Below are 20,993 nucleotides of genomic sequence, written 5' to 3' on the forward strand. Positions count from 1 at the left end.
TATTAGCTAATTCTAAACTTACTATTCTCTGGCTTACAAAACTTAATGTTCCCTCACAGTTTTCAGCATTAAATCAAATTCATTGTCTTATTACTTCACAAAATAGCAACACAGATCATCTCAAGTGGTGCTATTAGGGGTAATTTTTTTTCCTTCAGTTTTTCATTATTTTCTAAATATTTCACAATAGAGATGGATGACATTTTAAATGACAGTTTTTTAAAAGCTTAATTCTAGAACTTTCTTTTCATAGCTATAAAACTATACTGATTAACTGCAATAAATCAGAACAATACAGGAAGCAAAGATGTCAAAGATTATGTAAAAAAACGCCTCATGTATTATGTAGTAACACAGTAATCTGCATTTCTATTTACTGTAAATATTATTCTAAATTAACAATAATAAGAAAAACTTGAATTTGCAAATAGATCTGGACTGAAGATTTTAGTTTTTTTCTGTAAGACATAACTTGGTGAAATATCATTTTGACCTGAAGTTTATAAGACTAAAATACAAAAGAACATAGCAAATTTACTCCAAATTTGAAACCTCAGGTTCAACCATTTCTTACAATAATCTATTACAGATTTTGAAAACCCAAAAGAAACAAACATGTTTTACAACCTGGAATTATATGCCTTTAATTAGTTTTCAGCAGCACAAGTAAGTGAATAACACTGATAATTAGCTTAGGGAAGAAAAGCAGAAAGAAAAAATTTAACCAGTAGCTTTTAACCACCATTCTTTAATAGCTGACATGTTAATATTTCTGGAATGAACAAATTAAAGGTAATTGTATATAGCAATCTGAAGAGTCAACAATAACTTTCTTATAGTCTTATCAACTAAAATTATAGAATTTTAAACATTACTGAGCTTTAACTTCGTCACATTAAACCATACTCTTCTGTTACTCAATTCATTTCTTGAATGCCTGCCTTTAGGTGCCAGGTGCTTGCTCTAAGTTTTCAAGGAGAGTTATTCAGCATTAAGTCACTCAATTTAGTTCTTAACAGTAGTTAAAGCAGGACCTTAAAAGAAGAAGTCAAAATTAAATCAGTATTTAGATTCAAAATGATTATAAGACATATCAAAGGTCACAGAACATAAACCATTACTGAGAAGAGTTAAATGTTTAAAATACCTTTTCTTTGTAAGGATGAACTATAATATATTCATGCATATAGAGTGATATACATTGGATTGTGGTTGCTACTCCTAACAAATCTTTTCTCCTCAGATGTACTTACAAATTCATGAGAATACCACTGACACAGGACTTCCCAAAAATTAAAAAAAAAAAAAACCCTAAATATGCGATAAATGACTTGTCACACAGTGAGACAGCAAAAAACCACTGATATACATTGTTAATTTTCTCAAGTAATGTTATGTACAGTTTTATTGCCAGTATATGCACAACAGTAAGCATAGAACTATAAATACACAATGTAATTAACAGTAGAAAACAAAATTGTTACAGGTAAAGGGGGGGGGAATATAGAGAAACTTTTCCTGCTGCTAGAACAAAAACAAAGGAAGGTAAAAGCCTATGACAAATCATCCATTCAGTACTCTTGTCTTAAATTCTTTACATACATTTCTACATTTTTCTCAGTTAAACAAAGAAAGTACACGTAACTCTGTAACAATAGCAAATTGCTTCCCTAATAGCTATTTGCCTTTCCAGTCAAATTCACTTTATGTTAGGATTAAAAAAAAAAAAAAGTCAAGATGCACAATCATTAGTATCCTGGTTCCAAATTATCTAACTTGCCTTTCACCAAAACTGGTAATTTTTGAAAGTTGGCTGCACATGAAAATAACAGGTGTAGCAAAAGGTGATTAAAAAAATTTGTTAAAAAGTAACAGAAAATAATCACCCTTTAAGTAGTTTTCCAAAAGGCAGCAGCTCAGTGAAAAGTATTAGCCCTGAAGAGGTAGAGAATTTGAGCCCATTATTCAAAGATAACAGCCTTGGCACCATCTTCTCTCTCATCAGGATCAACGTTTTCAAGTAAGACAATTTCATGGTAAAAGGAAACCAGGTTCCACCATTTAAAGGAAAAGGTGTTGGTCGACTCCCATGTCTCAATAATTAGTTTGTTTATTAAATGAGAAACAGAAGACGGTCAAGGACACACATGCACTTGATTTTTTTTTTGTCTGTTTCCATTATCAAGTTTATTCATAAGTGAATTTGATATTAATAAATAAAAAAAGCATCATTCACAACAAAGATAAACAAACCAAAAAACCCTGCAATGAAACCTTCTATCTTAATAAGTATCAAGAAAAACACAGGCTGATGATTTGGTACAGCTTTCTTAAGGGATCAGAGAGAGGACATCGTTTTAAATAAAGATGGCAAGATCAATAACCAACAAACGATATTAGTTTTATAGAACTGGCTGATTCTGGAACATTTCTTTGGAGTCTTAGTTTTAAACTACAGATCACCCCAAAGAAGTTGCAACTAATGACATGTTATCACCATAACACCAACAGAGTCCAGCTGTAGTTCAAATTATTCCTGCTTTGTTTCACATCATTTCAATATTTCTAGCATAGGACAAGATACAGAACAAAACTCAAAGTAGCAATAAAATTATTATTCTGCTTTTGAATAAAGGCCAAAAAATGTTTTAGACTGTTAAACTTTTAAAGCTTTAAGCATTCCTGTTTAACCAGCATTTAAAAAAATTTATACAATCATAACACTGGCAAAGGTTAATGGGAAGACACAGAAGCACAAACATGTGAAATGATGAATTAGATTAAAAATTCCTTTGTATTGATCAACTGATGTTAATACTGTTTCTTCTTGAATTTGGAATAACTATCATAAAAGTTACATGCAGACTGAGGATAGCTCTGTTACGGAAAATACAAAACAAAACAAAAAACTAAGACTGGGAAACAGTGGTAAGTTCCAAAAGATGTATTTGAAAATTTCCTTTCGTTGATGAGGGTGGTCTGTCTGTCCTTTCTTTGAGAGACCTGGTTCACTTCCATCAGCTTCACTAACTCTGTCCAGAAACATCAGTAGTGGGATCAGCTCCTCCAGAACCTGTTTGTGCACGTTTGATGTAAAGATTCAGTAGCTTCATCTGCAGATTCAAGCCAAAACATATCATTTGAGCAAGATTCTCTAAATCATTTAAGATGCTCATTAAAGAAATTACACACATAGGTGAGCCACAGAAGATATTTTAGACTGAGGGGTTATTATAATGCCCCAGTTACTGTCAATAATTAAGAATTACAAAAAACTTTTTAAGTCTCAGTTTGTTCATGACTCAGTATTCTAGCATGCTTTTTAAAAAAATGTTATAGTGATAACATACAAAACTTAAGAGTAAACTTAGAAAAGGAAGTTACCATTAAGACCATTGTGACAAACATTTGAGTATTAGGTGCTATATAATACTCTGCCTGACATTACCTCTCTTTTTTAAAGTTTATTTATTTAATTTATTTTTTTGGTGGGAGGAGGTAATTAGGTTTAGGTAGTATTTATTTATTCTTAGAGACGGTCCTGGGGATTGAACCCATGACCTCATGCATGCTAAGCATGCAGCTCTATCACTTGAGCTATACCTTCTCCCCCTTGACATTATCTCTCTTTATCTTCACAACACTTTATAGATGAGGAAATCTAGATACAGAATGTGCCATCCCTGCCTCAGGTCCCAGGAGTAGAAAGAAATGGGCTGGGAGAGGAAATCAGGCACACAGGTTCCAGCACTGAAGACCCCAGACAACTATGCCACTGCCCTCCTAACAGGACCGTTGTTGATTTCTCTGTGTCACTGTGCAATCTTTACTGTACGAGATCATATTTTTATAGTTTCTAATCAAAGCACATCCAGTCCTGCTCACTATCTTTTTCCATTTAATGTCATTCCTAAATATTTTTTCCATCTCCCTACTGTCTTCATGTGACATGATTACAGGCTGCCTCATATTCTAATGAAGTGCTGAATTTTAATTCTTTTACAGACAACTCTGGATTATCAGGCAGGACCTAACTTAAACTTATCACAAAAGTTAGGATATGTTTTTCTTAGAAAATCATTTTGTTTTTCAAAGTTTGCTTTTTTACATTAATTCTGAGACCAAAGGGTTTTTAACCTGGTGTCCATGGGATTCAGAGGCTCACTGAACCCTCTGAAACTATGTGTAAAATTTTCTGTATGTATTTCTTTTTCTAGGGATGGGATCATACCTAAATCTAAAAGTGGTCTGTAACACAGAAAGGGTTAAGAACCACTGCTTTAATCTGTCTGTAACTTGCAGAGGTATTTAATGTAATATACACCTGAGCTCTTTTTCCTTTATATGTATTTTTTCTGCCCTTTTGCTACTTTAAAAATAAATCTGATTACAGTAATGACAATTGTTAGGATTTTTGAAAACTCTTTAAATGAAGTGTCTTGCTCATAAAGTATAATTCAACACAGTTTATCCTCATCCTTTAGAACAAATTTCAAGGTTTTTATAGTATCAAAGAAACCAGAAAGCAAGACTGATTCCATTTATTTTTTTAAGCCTTAAGGACGAACTGGAAAATTTATTTTAACATACCAAATCAAAGTTATATGTTTATCTGGATCATAGTAAGAACAGAAAGAGGAGACCAAATATTTGATTGTCATAGTTCATAGGGAAAAATTTCTTAAGTGTTCAACTGTTCCATATTTTGGGACATACACATCCATGAATATATAACTACTATTTATTCTTTGTTTTTTTGGGGTGGGTGGGGAGGTAGTTAGGTTTATGTATTTATTTTTAATGGAGGCACGGGGGATTGAACTCAGGACCTCTTGCATGCTAGGCACACGCTCTACCACTGAGCTATACCCTCCCCCCTACTATTTACTTTTAATTAAACAATCCTTGGGGTTAAGGATTTGGGTGTGGGAGTGGGAAGAGTCAGTTGCAGTAATTTCTCTCACAGCAGTCTACCAAGCACCGTACCAAACTGCTGACTTCACCTGAGTGATAAAATGAAAGTACAAACAGCTAAACTGCAAACAGAGGAATGAGCTGGATGCTCAAAGCCTGACTAATTAAAAGCCAAACAACAAATTCACCCTTTAACACACACAACTAAATTTTGAAGAATGTCCTATGGCCACCATCTTTGGAGCAAAGCAACACTACTTACTTTACTGCCAGTGAGCTGACTGAGATGTGGTTTTAGTTCATCACCAATTACCGCGTGAATAGCCACCAGGCAGAAGACACAAGCTTTCCGAACGCTGCTCTCTGAATTATCATATCCCTAGGGAGAAAAGTCCTTGTTAGCACACCTGCGGGATCTGAGAAGCATACCATCCTAAAGAGACAGAAGTGCAACTCAAAGAGGAGATCTCCAGTGTGCTGAGGAGAGACAGCTTCACTGACCAGATGGAATTACCTCACTGCTTCAGGCAGAGACATGACTTTCCCTCCTCCATTTCCCCTTCGGCTCCCCTAGTCCACTATCAGCCTTTCATACCAGGTTCTTTCTTATTTAGCCTGAAAAGTTGCAATTCTCTGACTCTGAGGCTGTCCCTCTGCCAATCCACCCTGGACAAAACCTCTGAATTAACTTTCCTAAAGCATTCGGTGTTAGGGAACTCAAAAGCTCCTCACTACCGAATAAAACCTAAACCCCTTGGCCTGGCAGTCAGTGCACTCCTATAATCAGGATGAATTAAGCTGATTATATGTCTCATCCCTACCATTACTCTAAGTTATTTATTCAGCAAACATTTATTCAGTACCCACTGTATGTATGACACACATATTATGTATATTCTGTTCTAAACAACCAAAGCATAGATAAAGAAGAAAGAGATTGGATCTTATCTTCAAGGACCTCATAACTTAGTAGTATTAGGCTTAGAACAGAGTCACAAAGATAATACTGTAGATGCACAAAGAAATGAATGATTAATTCTCTTCATGTGGAGTCTCAATATATACACTATGTAGTATTAGTCATTAAAATTGCATTACAGAATATTATTTACTGGATGGAAAAAGTTCATAACCTATGATTAAGTTAAGCAAAGCATTTAACAAAATATCCCATTTTTGTTGAAGTGTTTATATTTTGGGGTTTGTGTGCACAGAAAAAAACCACATTATGTCTAGTCAATGACAGTAAATTAGTATTAGCATGTTGGAGAGAAATCTGGCAATACCTAAGAATTCTACTTCTAAATAGACAAATATAAGAAGATATTACAAGGAAGTTCATTGCAATATTTGTTACTAAAAAAACAAAAAAGGAAACAACCACATATTCATCAACAGATAAATGGGCAAACAAAATGTATAATGGAATATTAGAATAAATAAAAATGAATAATGGAATAAATGGAATATTATTCAGCCATAAAAGGAATGACATTCTAATACATTCTACAACATGGATAAACCCTTAAAGACATTATGCCAAGTGAAATAAGCCAGGCACAAAAGGACAAATACTGTATGGTTTCACTTACACAAGGAACCTAGAAAGTAGATCAGAGGTTACCAGGGTCTGGGGGTGGGGAAATGGGGAGTTATTAATTGATCGGTACAGAGTTTCTCTTTGGGATGAAGAAAAAGTTCTGGAGATGGACAGTGGTGATGGTTGTACAACACTGTGAATGTACTTAGTACCACTGAATCGCACAGTTAAAATGGCCAGATGGTAAGTTTTACGTTATCTGTATTCTACCTCCTACCCCACCGCCCCACTGCAGAGCTCGTTATGGAAAGTCTTTGCTCTGAACACCTGAGACAGCAGGAAGGTTTGGTCATGCCACTAGTGTTGTCTGGAAAGTGCCTGAAATAACTGGAGACCAAAGCATCATACATAGCTTATTCCTCTAAGCTTTGCTGCTTACCTGTATCAGGCCTGGCATAATCTCTGGCAAAAGAAGGTTAAGGGTTTCCTTGGACACTCTCTCTATCACTTTTGTTTGCATTTTGATTGCAGCCAGATTAATTGGGTAATCTGCAGTTTGGATAATGGGACAAAGCACTTTGATGCACTGCTCTGGACTGATGGAAGTGGCCAACACTGATGCAGCTTCCTCAGCAGACCTCACCACCTGAAACAGAGGGGTCAACATTTAGCTAGGAAGTAACTCCATAAAATGTGACACCGTGTCCTGGAGGCACAAACTTTATGAGATACATAATAGGACATGATGTCTGGGATTTGCTCTGAAAACACTACAGTAAACAAATATAAAAAGTGGGGGTCCAGATAAAACTGACTTGGTAAAACGTCAGTAACTGTTGAAGCTAGAAGATGGACACATGGGGCTTTATCACAACATTCTTCCTTCTGTGTTCTCTTAATGTTGGCTTGATTTAGTGATTTAATGATTTAAGCAATTTCTAGATCATGCTGTGATCTAGTTCCGCAGGGGAGTGGAGGCTCTGTTTCCCCAGACTGTAAAGTGAGCGGAGTCCTCTGCATCAGCCGTGTGGAGACCCTGCTCATCACAGGGCATCCTCAGCTCCAGGAATGCTTGATCCCCCTTTGTGACGGTATTACAAAATAAAACAAAGATCATCTCGTCAGTATGTTATTAAGTTAACAGGCCATTTCCCCTGCTGTTTACGATGATTTTTTTTCCTTCTGTATTGGGCTTTGGGCGGAGGGGTAGTAGGGCATGGGTTTTGCAATGAAGAGAAGAAATAGTTGCCTATATTCTTATCAGAATCTGTAATTGCTAAAGATGGTCTTGAAAACACGTAAAAGTTAACGTGTTTGCTGCTACTTCGTTAGCATTTCACTTAAGCTCTCAATCTGTGAGAGGTGCTTGGGAAGATACAGTAGGAAATACACTGGAAGTCAGGAAACCCAGGCCTAATTTCATCTGTAATAACTTAAAAATGTCAATTTTATCTTTTGTAACAGTCAGTAATATGCTACAGGCCTTTTCTGGGTCAGAGGGTGGATAACTAAACTACAAATACTACAATAATTTAGCCATCAGGTAACTTACCTCCTTATGAGGATCTTTGTGTGCTTCCAGTGTTTTCATGACCGTCAGTTCTGCATAGTTTTTAAATCTTGCTGGTTGATGCCTTAGGATTTCTCTTAAAACCTTTAATGCCAGAGCCCTGATTGTAGGCTAAGAAGAAATATTTGAATGTTTTTAATATTTTGGGTTGTAGACAATCTTTTACATTTAACATTCTGTAACTTAAGGGTCTTAATATTGGTTAGGGGAATTGCAGACAACTGCAAGAAGTACGTGCTATATTACATAATTAAGTTTTCACAACTCTAGTTGAAAACTTAAACTTCTTAAAGAAATCAAGAACCAACTACATTCTGATTATCAACAAGGAAATTTTACTTCTGAACAACTAATTCAAATATGCAAAAAAATGTACTCTCCTATAAAAATTCCGTCAGCAATCTTTCATTTTTCCTGTTGTCAGTTGTTCAAAATCATCGAGGTACTTCGTTGAGTAGTACTTTATAGTAAAAATTTTGTGCAGAAAGCAGCAGCAGAAAAGACTCATTTCCCCAATTTCTAAGTGTGTGTAGTGCTTGATTAACAGGCAATGAGAGGCAATCCAAGGCAGAAAAAACAGGCTATTGTTTACACAGTCAGCAGTTTACCTCTTTATCCCCAAGGGTTTCAAGCAATAAAAGTAATATTGTTTTGAAGTGTTCATCCCAAACACTGAAAGATTCTTCCTGTGTCAGTTTCATCAGTTCATAGAGGGCAATTTTTCTTTCTTCTACGCGTTCATTATGGTTAGACAACTCCTTCAACAACTCTGCAACCAGGTCAGAATGGTCTAGGGAAAGATCTGTCAAAAGGACATGATGTTAGTTCTGTAACTTTGTAAGCTGATTTTCACAAGTACGGGGATGCCAACTTTATAACATTATGAAACAGAAAGTTGGTTGTTAAAAACAAAAACAAAGAAAAATGACTAAGTAATATTCTTTTCAATTTGTCATTCCCAAAACATCAATACTAGTTCAAAACCATTTACAATAAAAATTCACTAAAGAGAGAATTGTACAATGAACCTTCATATACCCATCATCCAGATTTAATGATTATTAAGATTTTACCATTCTTACATCATCTTTGTCCCCCGTGCCTCCAGCTTTTTTTCCTGAAGTATTTCTAGCAAATCCCAGTGTCTCCCTTTGTCCTTACACACTTCTACATTGTCAAGCCAGGAGTCACCCCGTGCCTGGGCACTTCGTTTTTAGTGACATCAACAATGGTCACTGGATCTACCTGGTGACAAGTTGATCCTACCACTGGAAAGTTCCCCGTCAATCTTTTCACTAACGATTTCACCCACTGATGTTCTGAATCAATTACTAGGAGTTAAAAATGGGTTGAAATTCTTCTGCAGAGAGTGACTTTATCAACTATTGCTATTTTGATTACCCTGAAATACAGTTTGATAGAAAAGGCAGAATATACTTAATACATTTCCCTTTAAATTTCAGAGTCAAGAGTTGGGCCCAGTGGCTATCGAGGAGTTTTCATTTCTTTTTGCTTTCTTTTTAAATGTGTAATTATGAACTCATGAATTTTATGAATTTTAAAGGACACATTGTTTATTTTTCAACAGTCATCAGATAATGCTTTAAATCATCTTTAAAAGAAAGACAGTTAAATCCAAAAGTTCACATTAGAGCACTACAAAATAACAGAGTTGTCCTACATTTTTTTTAATGATAAATTCAGGCTTTGAGGGACTTGGGCAAGCATTTGCCTGGGCTTGTGCCATAAATTACTTTTCCTGACTCCTTCTCTGAAATGAAATAATCCCAGAATAGGATGCCTGAGCCTAGAAGGCACACCCGGGGTCAACTCCTCCTCCCAAGTCTCCAGGAAAGACAGCTGACACCGTGGGGCTGTACTCTCTGTGCGTCTACTTGGCATGGGCAGGCTGGCCTTTTGGGGAGGGTTGTTGCCTACGAAAGGAAAGGATCAGGAGGAGAGTACTCTACCCAAAAACAAACCTTGAGGTTGCAGTTTGCCAGATATTTCACTATTGATCCATAAAAACAGAAGCTACTGTGCCTCATCCTGCCAGCTGGTCAGCCTCTGACCTAGAGATACCAATGGCCTAACACTGTATGTCTCAGGGAACCCACAACTACAAGTAGGGAAAGAAAAATTCTGTTTCACTTAAGACGATTCAGAAACCTGAGGAAACGGAATCAAGCTGAACTATTAGAACAGATGACTTCCATTGGAATAAAACTAACAGATGACGGAAGGGAAGCTGAACCAAAGTGTAATGATGACATTCACTGACTATAAAAAGGAAGTTTGTTAGAACAACTTTCATGGAACTGTAATAAGAGCACTGAGAACCTCTGGTTCCCAAACACTCTTTCACAGAGCACAAAATGTTGATTACTGAACTAAACTTGAGGTAATCTGGGAAAAATGATCACTAAGGGGAACCAAATTAGGGCTGGAAGACCAAGAAGAACATCTGCAAAATGCAGAGCAGAATCACGAAAGATAAGAAATTTGAGTTCAAAGATACACTCTTAACTTGGAGAATAAAAATGTCTTTTAACTTCATCTGTATAGACCAACATGAGATCAATATTGCTGGTTTAACAAGAACTACTGCAGCTGAATAAATGCATCTCTATAAACCCCATAAAAATCACTCCTGCAAAGTTATAGTATCAGATTTTCACAGGTGTCAGAGAATTACTGTCGTAAGAGTTGATTTTATTCCAGCTAAATAAAGGGAAGTCACAAGAAAATGTTCTTCAAAGGAACTCAGTTCTCTTCCTCACGAGTACAGGCTTTGTAATTACTCTAGAAGATAATCAGAAATGACTTGTTATATAATGGTCTGGAGAGATGATTGACAGGAAAATCACTTCTGCCAAAGAAAGCACACACACGATTCGTTGAAAAATGGAACTGTTTATATCATACAAACAATTAAAACCTAAGGTGCTGAATTAGTTAAGACAAAGTATTCTCTTCTGCCTCTTCTAACACAGGGAGGCACTGCGGTCCTGCGCAAGGCACACAGGCGCTGGGGGCCCGCCAAGCCTCTGCCCCTCAGCCTGTGTGTGATGGGGGCGTGCTCTTACCTACTGTGGAGGCTGGGCTTTCTCATCAGTAAAATGGGAAAACAGCACCCACCCCTAGGGTCACTGTGAGCACCTGGGCCTGAAATCTGAGTCTCCCTTGAATAACAGTGTCATGGTCACTAGTGGTAGTACGTATCCTGGAACAATACAGTCCCTGGTAAACTTTACAAAGGTCATAATCAGAAGTGGCCATTAGTGTAGGCTTTTTTGACTTGTTAATTTTGATAAATTTGTCAAATATGTGTGTATCTGTCTATAGTATATACAGAAATGCCTGAGTAAGAGAAATGCAAAGTCTTTCCCATCTCAACTTTAAAATGGAATATAGACAGCAAATGAAAACAACTGCTATATGAAGCTAGGAACAGCTACTATTTTGGTTTAACCAAGGGCTTATCCGTTTTCAAAGAGTGTTTACTCAACATAAAAGGGCTGCCTTATGTTTTGGAAGTCAATCAGACATATTAAGCTGTGAAGAAAAAAATGTTCACAAGTTCAAAAATATTCTACCCAGTTTAGGTTTCAGCTATATAATTTCCAAAGACGTCTTCATTTAACAAATGGAAAATACATGATTCTTAGTAAAGAAGAAGAGAACTAGATCATAAGGGGGGGGTGATTTTGCTAAGTTGCCATAATTTTGGCTTTGTGATATTTGTGATATATTAAGTCTCTTAACATGAGAAGTTGGTAAAAACACAATTTTTCCTCATAAAATGAAGTATTTTTCCATTCATTAAAATTACAAATGACCATGGGGATAGGTTCCTGGGTAGAATAAGGAGGGTTTCTACACACTGAGTGTGGGAAAGATGGGGTTTCAGAGCTCAGCCAGAGTAAGAAGGGTGTCCACGTGTGATGGCAATCAGGTGTGATCTGTCAGAGCCCATGCAGAACAGCAGTGGGTGTCAGAGGCCAAGGAGGCTGAGCGTGTCCACATGGAATGGTAGAGCCCAGCAGGGTGATGACTGCACTGTGGGAGGGAGGAGGTGGTGGCAGAGATGGAGAACTGGTTGCATAAGGAGGATTGATCAAATAAGTAAATATATTAAAGATAACGGAAGCCAGGTTTCTCACTGTCAGAAAAGGGGAGTTATCAATAAGGGAGAAACTAAAATTAACCTCATGGCACTAGACTGGAATTGGAGTTACTGGTGCAAACACATAGCTTTGGACAGACACAGAAATAGATATAAATCAGCATACACACATACACATTTCCTAGCTCTGGCCACTCAGAGGTCTGTGGAGTAGTGATACCCCACCAGCAGTGAGTATCCCTCGTGCCCAGGCTTTAGTCTTTAAAGACCATTTTCTATTAAAAGAAACCAAGGATTGATCCTTGGAGAAATGGCTGATTCCAGGATTGAAGGAAGGACAGTACAAGATGTTGTTGTGTCAGAATGTAAGGATGCAGACATGTCAAAAGGACACAAAAGCCAGCTTGAATGGGTGGTGGTCAAATTAAGGACAATTTGAGCGTATTATAAATAATGATAGTTAAAATTATAACCCACTGAATAGAATAGGAAACTATAAGACCATACAGTTATAAATATGTAAATAAATATTTTTAAAATGAATAAAATTTAAGTTTAATGAGGACTGGGATATTCAGTTTTAAACTACCTCTCCACAAAACACTTATTAATTACAAAAAGAGTAACTTCACAGTGGAGAAGCCTGGTTAGTATCACCAAAATCAAGGGATCAACATTAACATCACCAACCATGGGGCAAAGTGCAATCATGTGTTAGCTGAAAGACGCACTCTCACTTCTGTGATACTGATGCCAAGAGTACAGTCTAAGTCCAATCATAAGAAAACATCAGACAAACCTACATTGAGGGAAATACTACAAAATAACTGGTCTTTAATCTCCAAAAATGCCATGGTCACGAGAGCCAAGAAAAGACTGAACAGGGATGGAGACATGGTAACTAAATCCATGACGTTCTGAACCGAATCCTCTGCTATAAGATATCATCAAGATAACAGACAGAACACTAAGGACAGGTGGTTCTTAATGTACCAAAGAGAATCCCCTGATTTTGATGAATATGTTGTGGTTATGCAGGACAATGTCTCGGTTTACAGAAAGTACATTCTAAAGTATTTGAGGTGATGGAGCATCAGTTCGGCAACTCACTCTCAGATATTTCAAGAAAAGAGAAGTTCTTTCTCCTATACTCCCAACTTTTAAGGTTCTGAGTATTTTGAAACAATACTTAAAAAAAACTATATATACATACATACATATATATATGTGTATATATGTATTGTAGCTGAGGCAAGAGATGCCAGTTGTGTGACCTCTGTGCATAAATAATTTAAAAACAATTAAAGCTGCTAAAGTTAGGTCTCGATTTCTCAGTCAACTGCAGGGCTGTCGCTACACAGATGGTTCCTAGGACACTTTCATGAGGGTCCAATTCATTCATGCGCTTCTGTTACGCTGCTATGGTGACCAGACCTCAGCAAGGGAGTCAACTATTTATGACGGGTTAAAACATACCAAAGCGCGCAACTGTGGCAATTTTATAGACTCTTATGTATTAAGACAACTATTATTTTAGATAGTTTGGTCACAATTTTGCCTTTGTGATATCTGAGATACATTAAGTCTTTTAACATGACATGTTGGTAAAAATATGATTCATCAACTGGTAATCAAAGAAATACAGAAGTGAAGATATTTTTCTACTCATCAAAATTACAAAAATTAAAAAATATTCCTGATATCTAATTTCTCAATCTTTCTAACAATTAAGGAAATGCTCATTAGGAATGACCTATATTTTATATCCATCACAGTGACAAAAAATAAAACATCTAAACACTCTGTGCTGGTGAGGCAATCAGTACTACTTAAACTAACCAAGTGTTTTCAGTTGGTAATTGGGTATTAACTCTCAAAACTTAAACTTACATATACCTCAACTGAGCAATTCTACCTCTAGAAATCTCTTAGAATTACCTGTACATGTGCATAAGTTTATGCAGAAATATGTTCAATGACAGTAACTCTGAGGGAATAAAGGAAAACCAGAAACTACCAACATATGGAATCATGAGGGGGAGACTTTCAAGTTTATCTACATATAGTTATATATTAACTATACATTATTTAAATCTTTAACTAAAAAAAGAATTAATGGATTGTGTAATATGCTGAGGCAAAAACGTAATTCCTTATTACTAAAAATAACTAAAACATTCACAGTGCTTTGTACTTTATAATCAGTTTTTATACATCTTATCTGAATCTTACCACATACTGTGGTCAAAGGGCAAGTAATGTAACATCTCCAGCCTAGTGACAAGTGAGATTCAGGAAGGTCAACCAACTTCCCAGGTAATGCAGCTTAATAAGTGTTTGAGCTCAGACCTAAGCCAACTCCAAATCCCAATGGTAGCTTCTCCCATATTTGGTCCTTGAATGTATCTTATTAAAGAGTTTATGACTTCACACTTAAAAGGTTATTGTAAAGAACAGGCATTCTTTCAAAGGGTTTTGTCATTCTGGTATAAAAGTTAGTAACTAAATGAACTATGTTTAGACATAGACTAAATTTATAAGCTATAAGTTAGACATAGACTAAATTTATAAGCTACAACTGGTTTCATCTGTTTCTGGGAAGTCACTAAGGTTTTCTTGATTTCAAGGATGACCTTAGGATGATTAACCTGTCTCTCATTCTGGGGAAGAAAACTACCAAAACACCAGAAATGAGCTCCTAGAAGATGAGAGAGAACGATCCCATCCCAAAGATCCTTACTTAGGAAGTTACAATAAAAGAACACGTATCCTTCTTTTGCTTTGCTGATTAGCAGACCTCTGTAACAGAAGGTAGCAGACGACCCAGGACGTACCATCGGGGAACTGGTCAGCATCATCATCGAACATGGCTTCCTTGAGGGCAGACTTATTGAAGGGACTGATGCTATCTGAGTAGTTATACGGATTATAGTCTCGAGAGCGTGGAGAGGAGTGAGCAGGCATCGAATGGAGCAATGAAGCTTTATTATCAAGGGCTGTTTGGCTTGGGTCAGTAGCATCACCTCCTGCTCTTGGGTCAGACATCCCAGGACCGCCACACATCTGTTAATGGGACGGGGAAAGTATAGCAAATTAATTCACTTTCAAGTATCTCTTCAAAATTCTAAAAGGATATTTTCCTACTGCTTGAAAGGCTATTTTAAAAAGGTAATAATAAAGAGCTGAAAAAAGCTGAGTAATGGAAATCAACAAGATGAGTTAAAACTTACATTCAAAAAGCCAAAGCTCATGGAAAAGCTGTAAAGAAACCACATCCATGAAGGCAAATAAGAACCATGAAAGAATGATGTCTCTAACAATTCCTATAGTTTCCCTGCCAATGGCTCGATCAAACAATATATATATACACTGTGATTAGTTACAGTTAAATGCCATTTATGCCAGTTAAATAAATACAAAAGGACTTTTACCAGCAACATAGAACTAAAAGCTCCCAGATTTCATTATTAAGGCTGTAAATTATACAATGACAGTACGTCAATAAAGGAAATCAAATTTCAAAAGTCTTGCTTAAAAACAAGAACAAAAACAAAAAACACACACATACAAAAAAATAAAAGCCTAAAGGTACTGCATAGCTTTTGGAAGGATGCCTGATGGAGTTTGGGCACATTAATACACTTATCAAAATATCAATTACCATCATCAGTGTCACCATTACCACCACTGACCGAGCAACTATGTGCCAAGCTGTTAGCGAGGTGCTTTACAAATATTCTTTAATTTTACTGTGCACCTATTCCATGCCAGATAACATTTTTGGCATTGGGGATATATTAGTGAACAAATGAGAGAATGCTGTCTATCCTGACGAAGTTTAACATTCTAGTGTGGGGTCAGAGACATTAAAAAAACATAATGAATGGGTAAGTTACGTGGTACAGTAGAAGATGATTAGTGCCTGGGAGGCAGTACAGTATTAAAGGGATCATGAGTGCCAAGGTGGGAGGGAGGAGGCTGCAGATTAAATAGGCTGCTCAAAGTAAGATTTACTGAGAAGCCATCTGCTCAAAGACTGGAAGGAAGTGGGGAAACTAGCCATGGGGATATCTGGAGGAAGAATGTTTAAGGCAGAGGGAACAGCTAAGACAGGGGCCCTGAAGCAAGAACATGCCCAGTAAGTTCAGGGAATAGCAAGGACACATGTGGCTAGAGCAGAGGAAAGTAGCCGGAGATGAGGTCAGGGAGGTAACAAGGGGAAAAGTCTACTGTGTAGACTGTGGTTTATATTTTGGAGATAGCCAACAGATTCCCTGATGGACTAAGCAGGGAGGATGAGAAAAAGAAAGGAGGAAACAAGGACAACTGTTCTGTCCAAGGTTTTTGGCTGAGCAACTAGCACTGCTATCAACTGGGATAGAGGAGGACAGTTTAGGGGAAAAGATCAGGAGTTGGATGTATGAATCTGAAACTCAGGAGAGAGGGCTGGGCTGGATGGAGTCATTGATTTATCATACAATAATTTTTAAGGTATGCAATAGTACCCCTATTTTCCTTAGGAAGACACTGAGGCTTAGAAGTGGTAATCTGACTAGTTAGTGAATGCCAGGAATCAGGATTCAAACTCACTTCTGCCAGAATCCACTACTTGAGCTACCGACACTGTACCCTGCTGTCTCGGGGTGGTGGTGGTGGGGGGTCCTCAATTAAACACTGACTCTTATTAATCTGTTACTGCTACCACAGGCAGCTTTTGAGTTAGGGAACCTCAAATATGAGTGGTAAGCAGGTTTTTGGCAGCCAGTTTACTAGGCCCGTCTGCCATACAGGCATGGAGAGAAAAACAATAGCAAGAAAGAAGCCAGGAAGCAGAGGAGGGAGCCCTTTAGAGATCTGCTGAAGCACTGCAATGTTCTATAATTTTGCAAACACTGAGAAACCACAGATTCCACAGGAAATGGTGGGATAGCTTATTTTGAGAAAAGTCTAAGAAGAAGCAGAGTGAAAAATAATTGCTCTTTGTATAATGGCAGAGACAACAAACTGAACAAATGTCAGTTACAACATTCTTAATGGGAATCACATAAACTGATGAGTCAAATCACTACCACTATATTTAATAGGAATAAAAAAAGTCTAAACACCTTATTGTGTCCTGCAAGGGCCATGTGACCTGGCCCATGTTCCAGTCCCCCACACCTTCATAATGCTCCAGCTACCCTGGCTTTCATCCTGGTTCTCAACTGTACAACCTCGCTCTCATCTCAGTGTCTTGGCACTTGCTACTTCTTGTATGGAATTCTCCTCTCCTAGACCTTGTATGGCTTTATTTAGGTCTCGGTGCAAATGTCATCTTCTCTGACCACTTAATCCAAAATAGATTCACTTTACATTCTAACCTAAAACTCCACAGTACTCATCTCTATCTGAAAATCTATAAGGAACTTGACAGCAGCGACTTTGCCTTGTAAATCTAAGACCCAGAACAGTGCCTGGTACGTGATAGATAGTCAGTAAATACTGAGTGACTGACCCCTGGAAAACTAAACTTGAAAATGAAAGAAAGCAAAGTTAAAAAACAATACAAAATAAAAAAGTCTTGAAGTGTGCAATGTAAGAATATTCAAATACTCACTGAATCACCATCATCTTTTTTAGAATCTCTCTTCAATGGCTCATTCATATCTTCTTGACTACGGAAGCTGAAATTCTGAATTGCTTCAGTGACACCTCTAAGAGAGCTATAAATATCTTCAGAGTTCATATTTTCTGTGTCATAGTCAAATGCACTATGAAAAAGACAGTAATTCATTTCTCTTTGTAGTTTTGAAATACAAACATATCTGAGATTACACAGGATATTTATAAAGACAGGATTAGAAAATGATAGCTCTAAAGCATAATTAGCAAAACAAAACCTGACAGCTACAAATGGCTAAAGTACATGTCCCCTTGTTTGCTCACTAAGGGCAGCTTACAGTGCCTCTAGAATGCACAGTCCTTAACAACCGGTTTGCCTTTTCACCTTCAAAAATGTTCTAACCAGGGGTCAGCAAATTATGGCCCTGATATCGAAGAGTTTTTTTAAAATTTTTAAAAAGCTAAGAAAAAAAATCGAAACAATAACATTTCACAACACATGAAAATTATATAAAATTCAAATTTCAGTGTCCATAAATAAAATTGTTTTGGAGCATGGCAATGCTTATTTATTTAGCTATTGTCTATGGCTATGTTCACAGAGTTGAGCAGAGGTGATCAAGACTGCATGGCCTGCAAAGCCTATAGTATTGATCACATGTCCCTGTACAGATAGTTTACTAAGTCCTGTGATTAAGTCACAATAATGGTACTGCTTAAATTGGGGATTAATGTATTTTACACAAATCTGTAAGAATGCCAAGAACTTTTAACAGTGAACATAACTGTTATTGATGTGAATTCTATAATCAGATTCTAAAATTGAACTGAGGCCGGAATTTAGCCATCAGAATTGTCACATATGTGTAATGTGGAAAAAACAGACTAAATTATAAATTTGCAATATTTTTTGCAATACAATGAAGCATCTTATAATTGTAATGAATACAAGAAAATAGGTTATGATAGATGGCTAATAACAAAAATCAACCTGATAAGGACAAATATGGACTAGTAGACAAATTTTTTTAGAAGGCCACGATAGGGAAAAATGTCCCTTAATGAGTTAAGAACTTTATCTGAAATACAGCCCAGCCTGAATTGCACAAGTGTGTAAAAATTTCATACATCTTACATTTTGTATTAGTGATCAATCTCACAGTCACATTTCTCCTAAGAATACATACTGCCAAATTATATTTAACCCTTCCCTAGTTTTTCTTAATTTTTTTGTTTTTGTTTATAAGCTTAATTATTTCTTCTATTCTTAGAAGTGGTTGGCGAACATTAGCTCTAAATATCCATCATTACGACGTTACCTCGTCATTTATACTAAGTAATAAAACTGAAAGACATAATTTGCAATTAATGGATTTATACAGCATATCTGAGAAACACAACTATGCTATTTAATGCAACGAACAGTCACTTCTAAAAGTTGTATCTGTAAGTTTTTTTGTCACTGATAAAAAAAAATTCCATGTCCTATACATTATTATCATCTAAAGGGTTAGTTTTAGAATAAACTTAAATTTTTTTGAATTTGCTAAGTTTCTATGTATCTAAGACCTTTCCAGTCAAGTAGAACTATCAACTGGAATTATATTAATGTCTGTTTTTCTAAGAATGGGAACTTGCAAATGCAAACCATGACAGAAAATAATCCTTTTATTACCTTGGAGATAAAGTATTCTGTGATGTATTGGTAGGAGAAGTAAGAGGACTGGACCAGTTGGCTGGTGACCGTGGCGTTGGTCTTGTCAAAGGACTCCCCATGGAACCCTGATGGACGGAGTCAAGTAAACATTAACGCATAACAGGAAGTTCAACGTAACGGCTCCTCAGGAAGTCAGACGATCAAGAAGTGGAACAACATGAAAGAGCCATATTTATAGGTCAATATTTTAAATATTTCTGTATCTCTGTGGGGGAAAACTTTCTTCTCATTCAGAAATCTAGCTCTTTTAAGTCTTTTTTGTTCTCCCTACCCATTTCTTGCTTTCAAATAGTACAGCATCTTTTTCTCAGAGATTAAATAAGATCCCAAATTAACGATTTTAAATTAGCTTTCTGTCTCTGAGCCAATTTCCTTCCTCCAACCATTACTATTGCTCAAATTTTATTCATTCTTGAGAGGCTGATTTACAAACAATTTTTACAAAGACACCAAAGAAGTAAAATCTGGTCATGTTAGTAACTTGCCTAACTCTTAAGATACAACGAAACAATCCTTTCTTCTTTTAAAAAGGTAATTGATCTTGGTACCAAGAATTGTTCCCAGATTGTCTTCCCTAGACTGACCTTAAGTGCATCCACTTTCTCCTTTATCCATTACCAAAGGTACAGGTGTATTATGTAAATGATTATATACTAGTTAGATACATGTAATGATAATGTTCATTTACTCAGACCTTACTTCTCCAAAACAACATCCTGTATAATTCCAGCACCTATGGACTGACAAGCCTCTAATTATTAAAGGTGAACACAGCCTTTAAAACATTACCCTCTTTGGGCCTTATTTATTATCCCTGGAATAAGTCATCTTTTCTGGCCCTCAAATAAGGATTGGTTCATCTAAGAGCATGTCCTAATTCTAATGGCTTGCAAAGGTGACAACCTCATCTAAGTTCTGCTACATTTCGCTGCCCTTGCTCATACTCTGGCCACCATTCACCACTGCCCTAATGTATACCAAATTATAATATAAACGATTCTGTTCTTTCCAGGACAATATTTAATTCTGCTCAGGAAATACTACCCAATGCAGATGCAAAAATTATACACTAGAGTCAAAGTTTAACTTCACGTAAAAGAAAGCAATTATTGTTAACCAACCATCACATTATACAATAGCCAATAAAACAACTGAAAAATACCTGGGTTCCATTGCCAGTGTTTCGAAGGTGATTATGAAGAAGCTTGGTAGCACCATCCTGAAAAGTTTTTGGTAAAGCTCCTAATAACATTGTAAACTCTGGGGTATTGAGTTCAAATAAGGAAATCAGGACTGACTGCGCTGCCTAGAAAACAAAGACATAAAAGGAGCAGACAAATGTATTTTGGTTACTCAAAGGAGACCACATTCTTCACTTGATATTTCTGTTCAATAGTGAAAGGCCATCTTTCCCAGGGGAAAAGAAGAAGATGCTTTCATACGCTTTCACATTTCTTTGTTGAAAGAAAAAAAATTGACATTTTATTTTTTGAAGGTAAGAACGGAATATGAAAAGCATAACAAA

The 20,993-nt window shown here is 36.6% G+C and overlaps 1 protein-coding gene across 9 annotated transcripts in view; it reads right to left on the reverse strand.

Annotated features, from left to right (window-relative positions):
* Positions 1-728: 728 nt before the first annotated feature.
* CLASP2 (cytoplasmic linker associated protein 2) overlaps positions 729-20,993 on the reverse strand; it is a 153,420-nt gene continuing 133,155 nt past the window's right edge. For all 9 annotated transcript variants that reach the window (XM_031686892.2, XM_031686884.2, XM_031686891.2 and 6 more), the window contains 9 exons: positions 20,631-20,774; positions 19,427-19,533; positions 17,747-17,900; positions 14,985-15,213; positions 8,633-8,826; positions 8,007-8,135; positions 6,894-7,100; positions 5,177-5,293; positions 729-3,113 (listed from right to left, as the gene is read on the reverse strand). In XM_031686892.2, the coding sequence (XP_031542752.1) occupies positions 3,027-3,113; positions 5,177-5,293; positions 6,894-7,100; positions 8,007-8,135; positions 8,633-8,826; positions 14,985-15,213; positions 17,747-17,900; positions 19,427-19,533; positions 20,631-20,774 (1,368 nt within the window). In that variant the 3' untranslated portion in view covers positions 729-3,026. The remainder of the gene's footprint in view (positions 3,114-5,176; positions 5,294-6,893; positions 7,101-8,006; positions 8,136-8,632; positions 8,827-14,984; positions 15,214-17,746; positions 17,901-19,426; positions 19,534-20,630; positions 20,775-20,993) is intronic.

This window comes from Vicugna pacos, chromosome 17, assembly GCF_048564905.1.
Source record: "Vicugna pacos chromosome 17, VicPac4, whole genome shotgun sequence".
NCBI classification, from domain to species: domain Eukaryota; kingdom Metazoa; phylum Chordata; class Mammalia; order Artiodactyla; family Camelidae; genus Vicugna; species Vicugna pacos.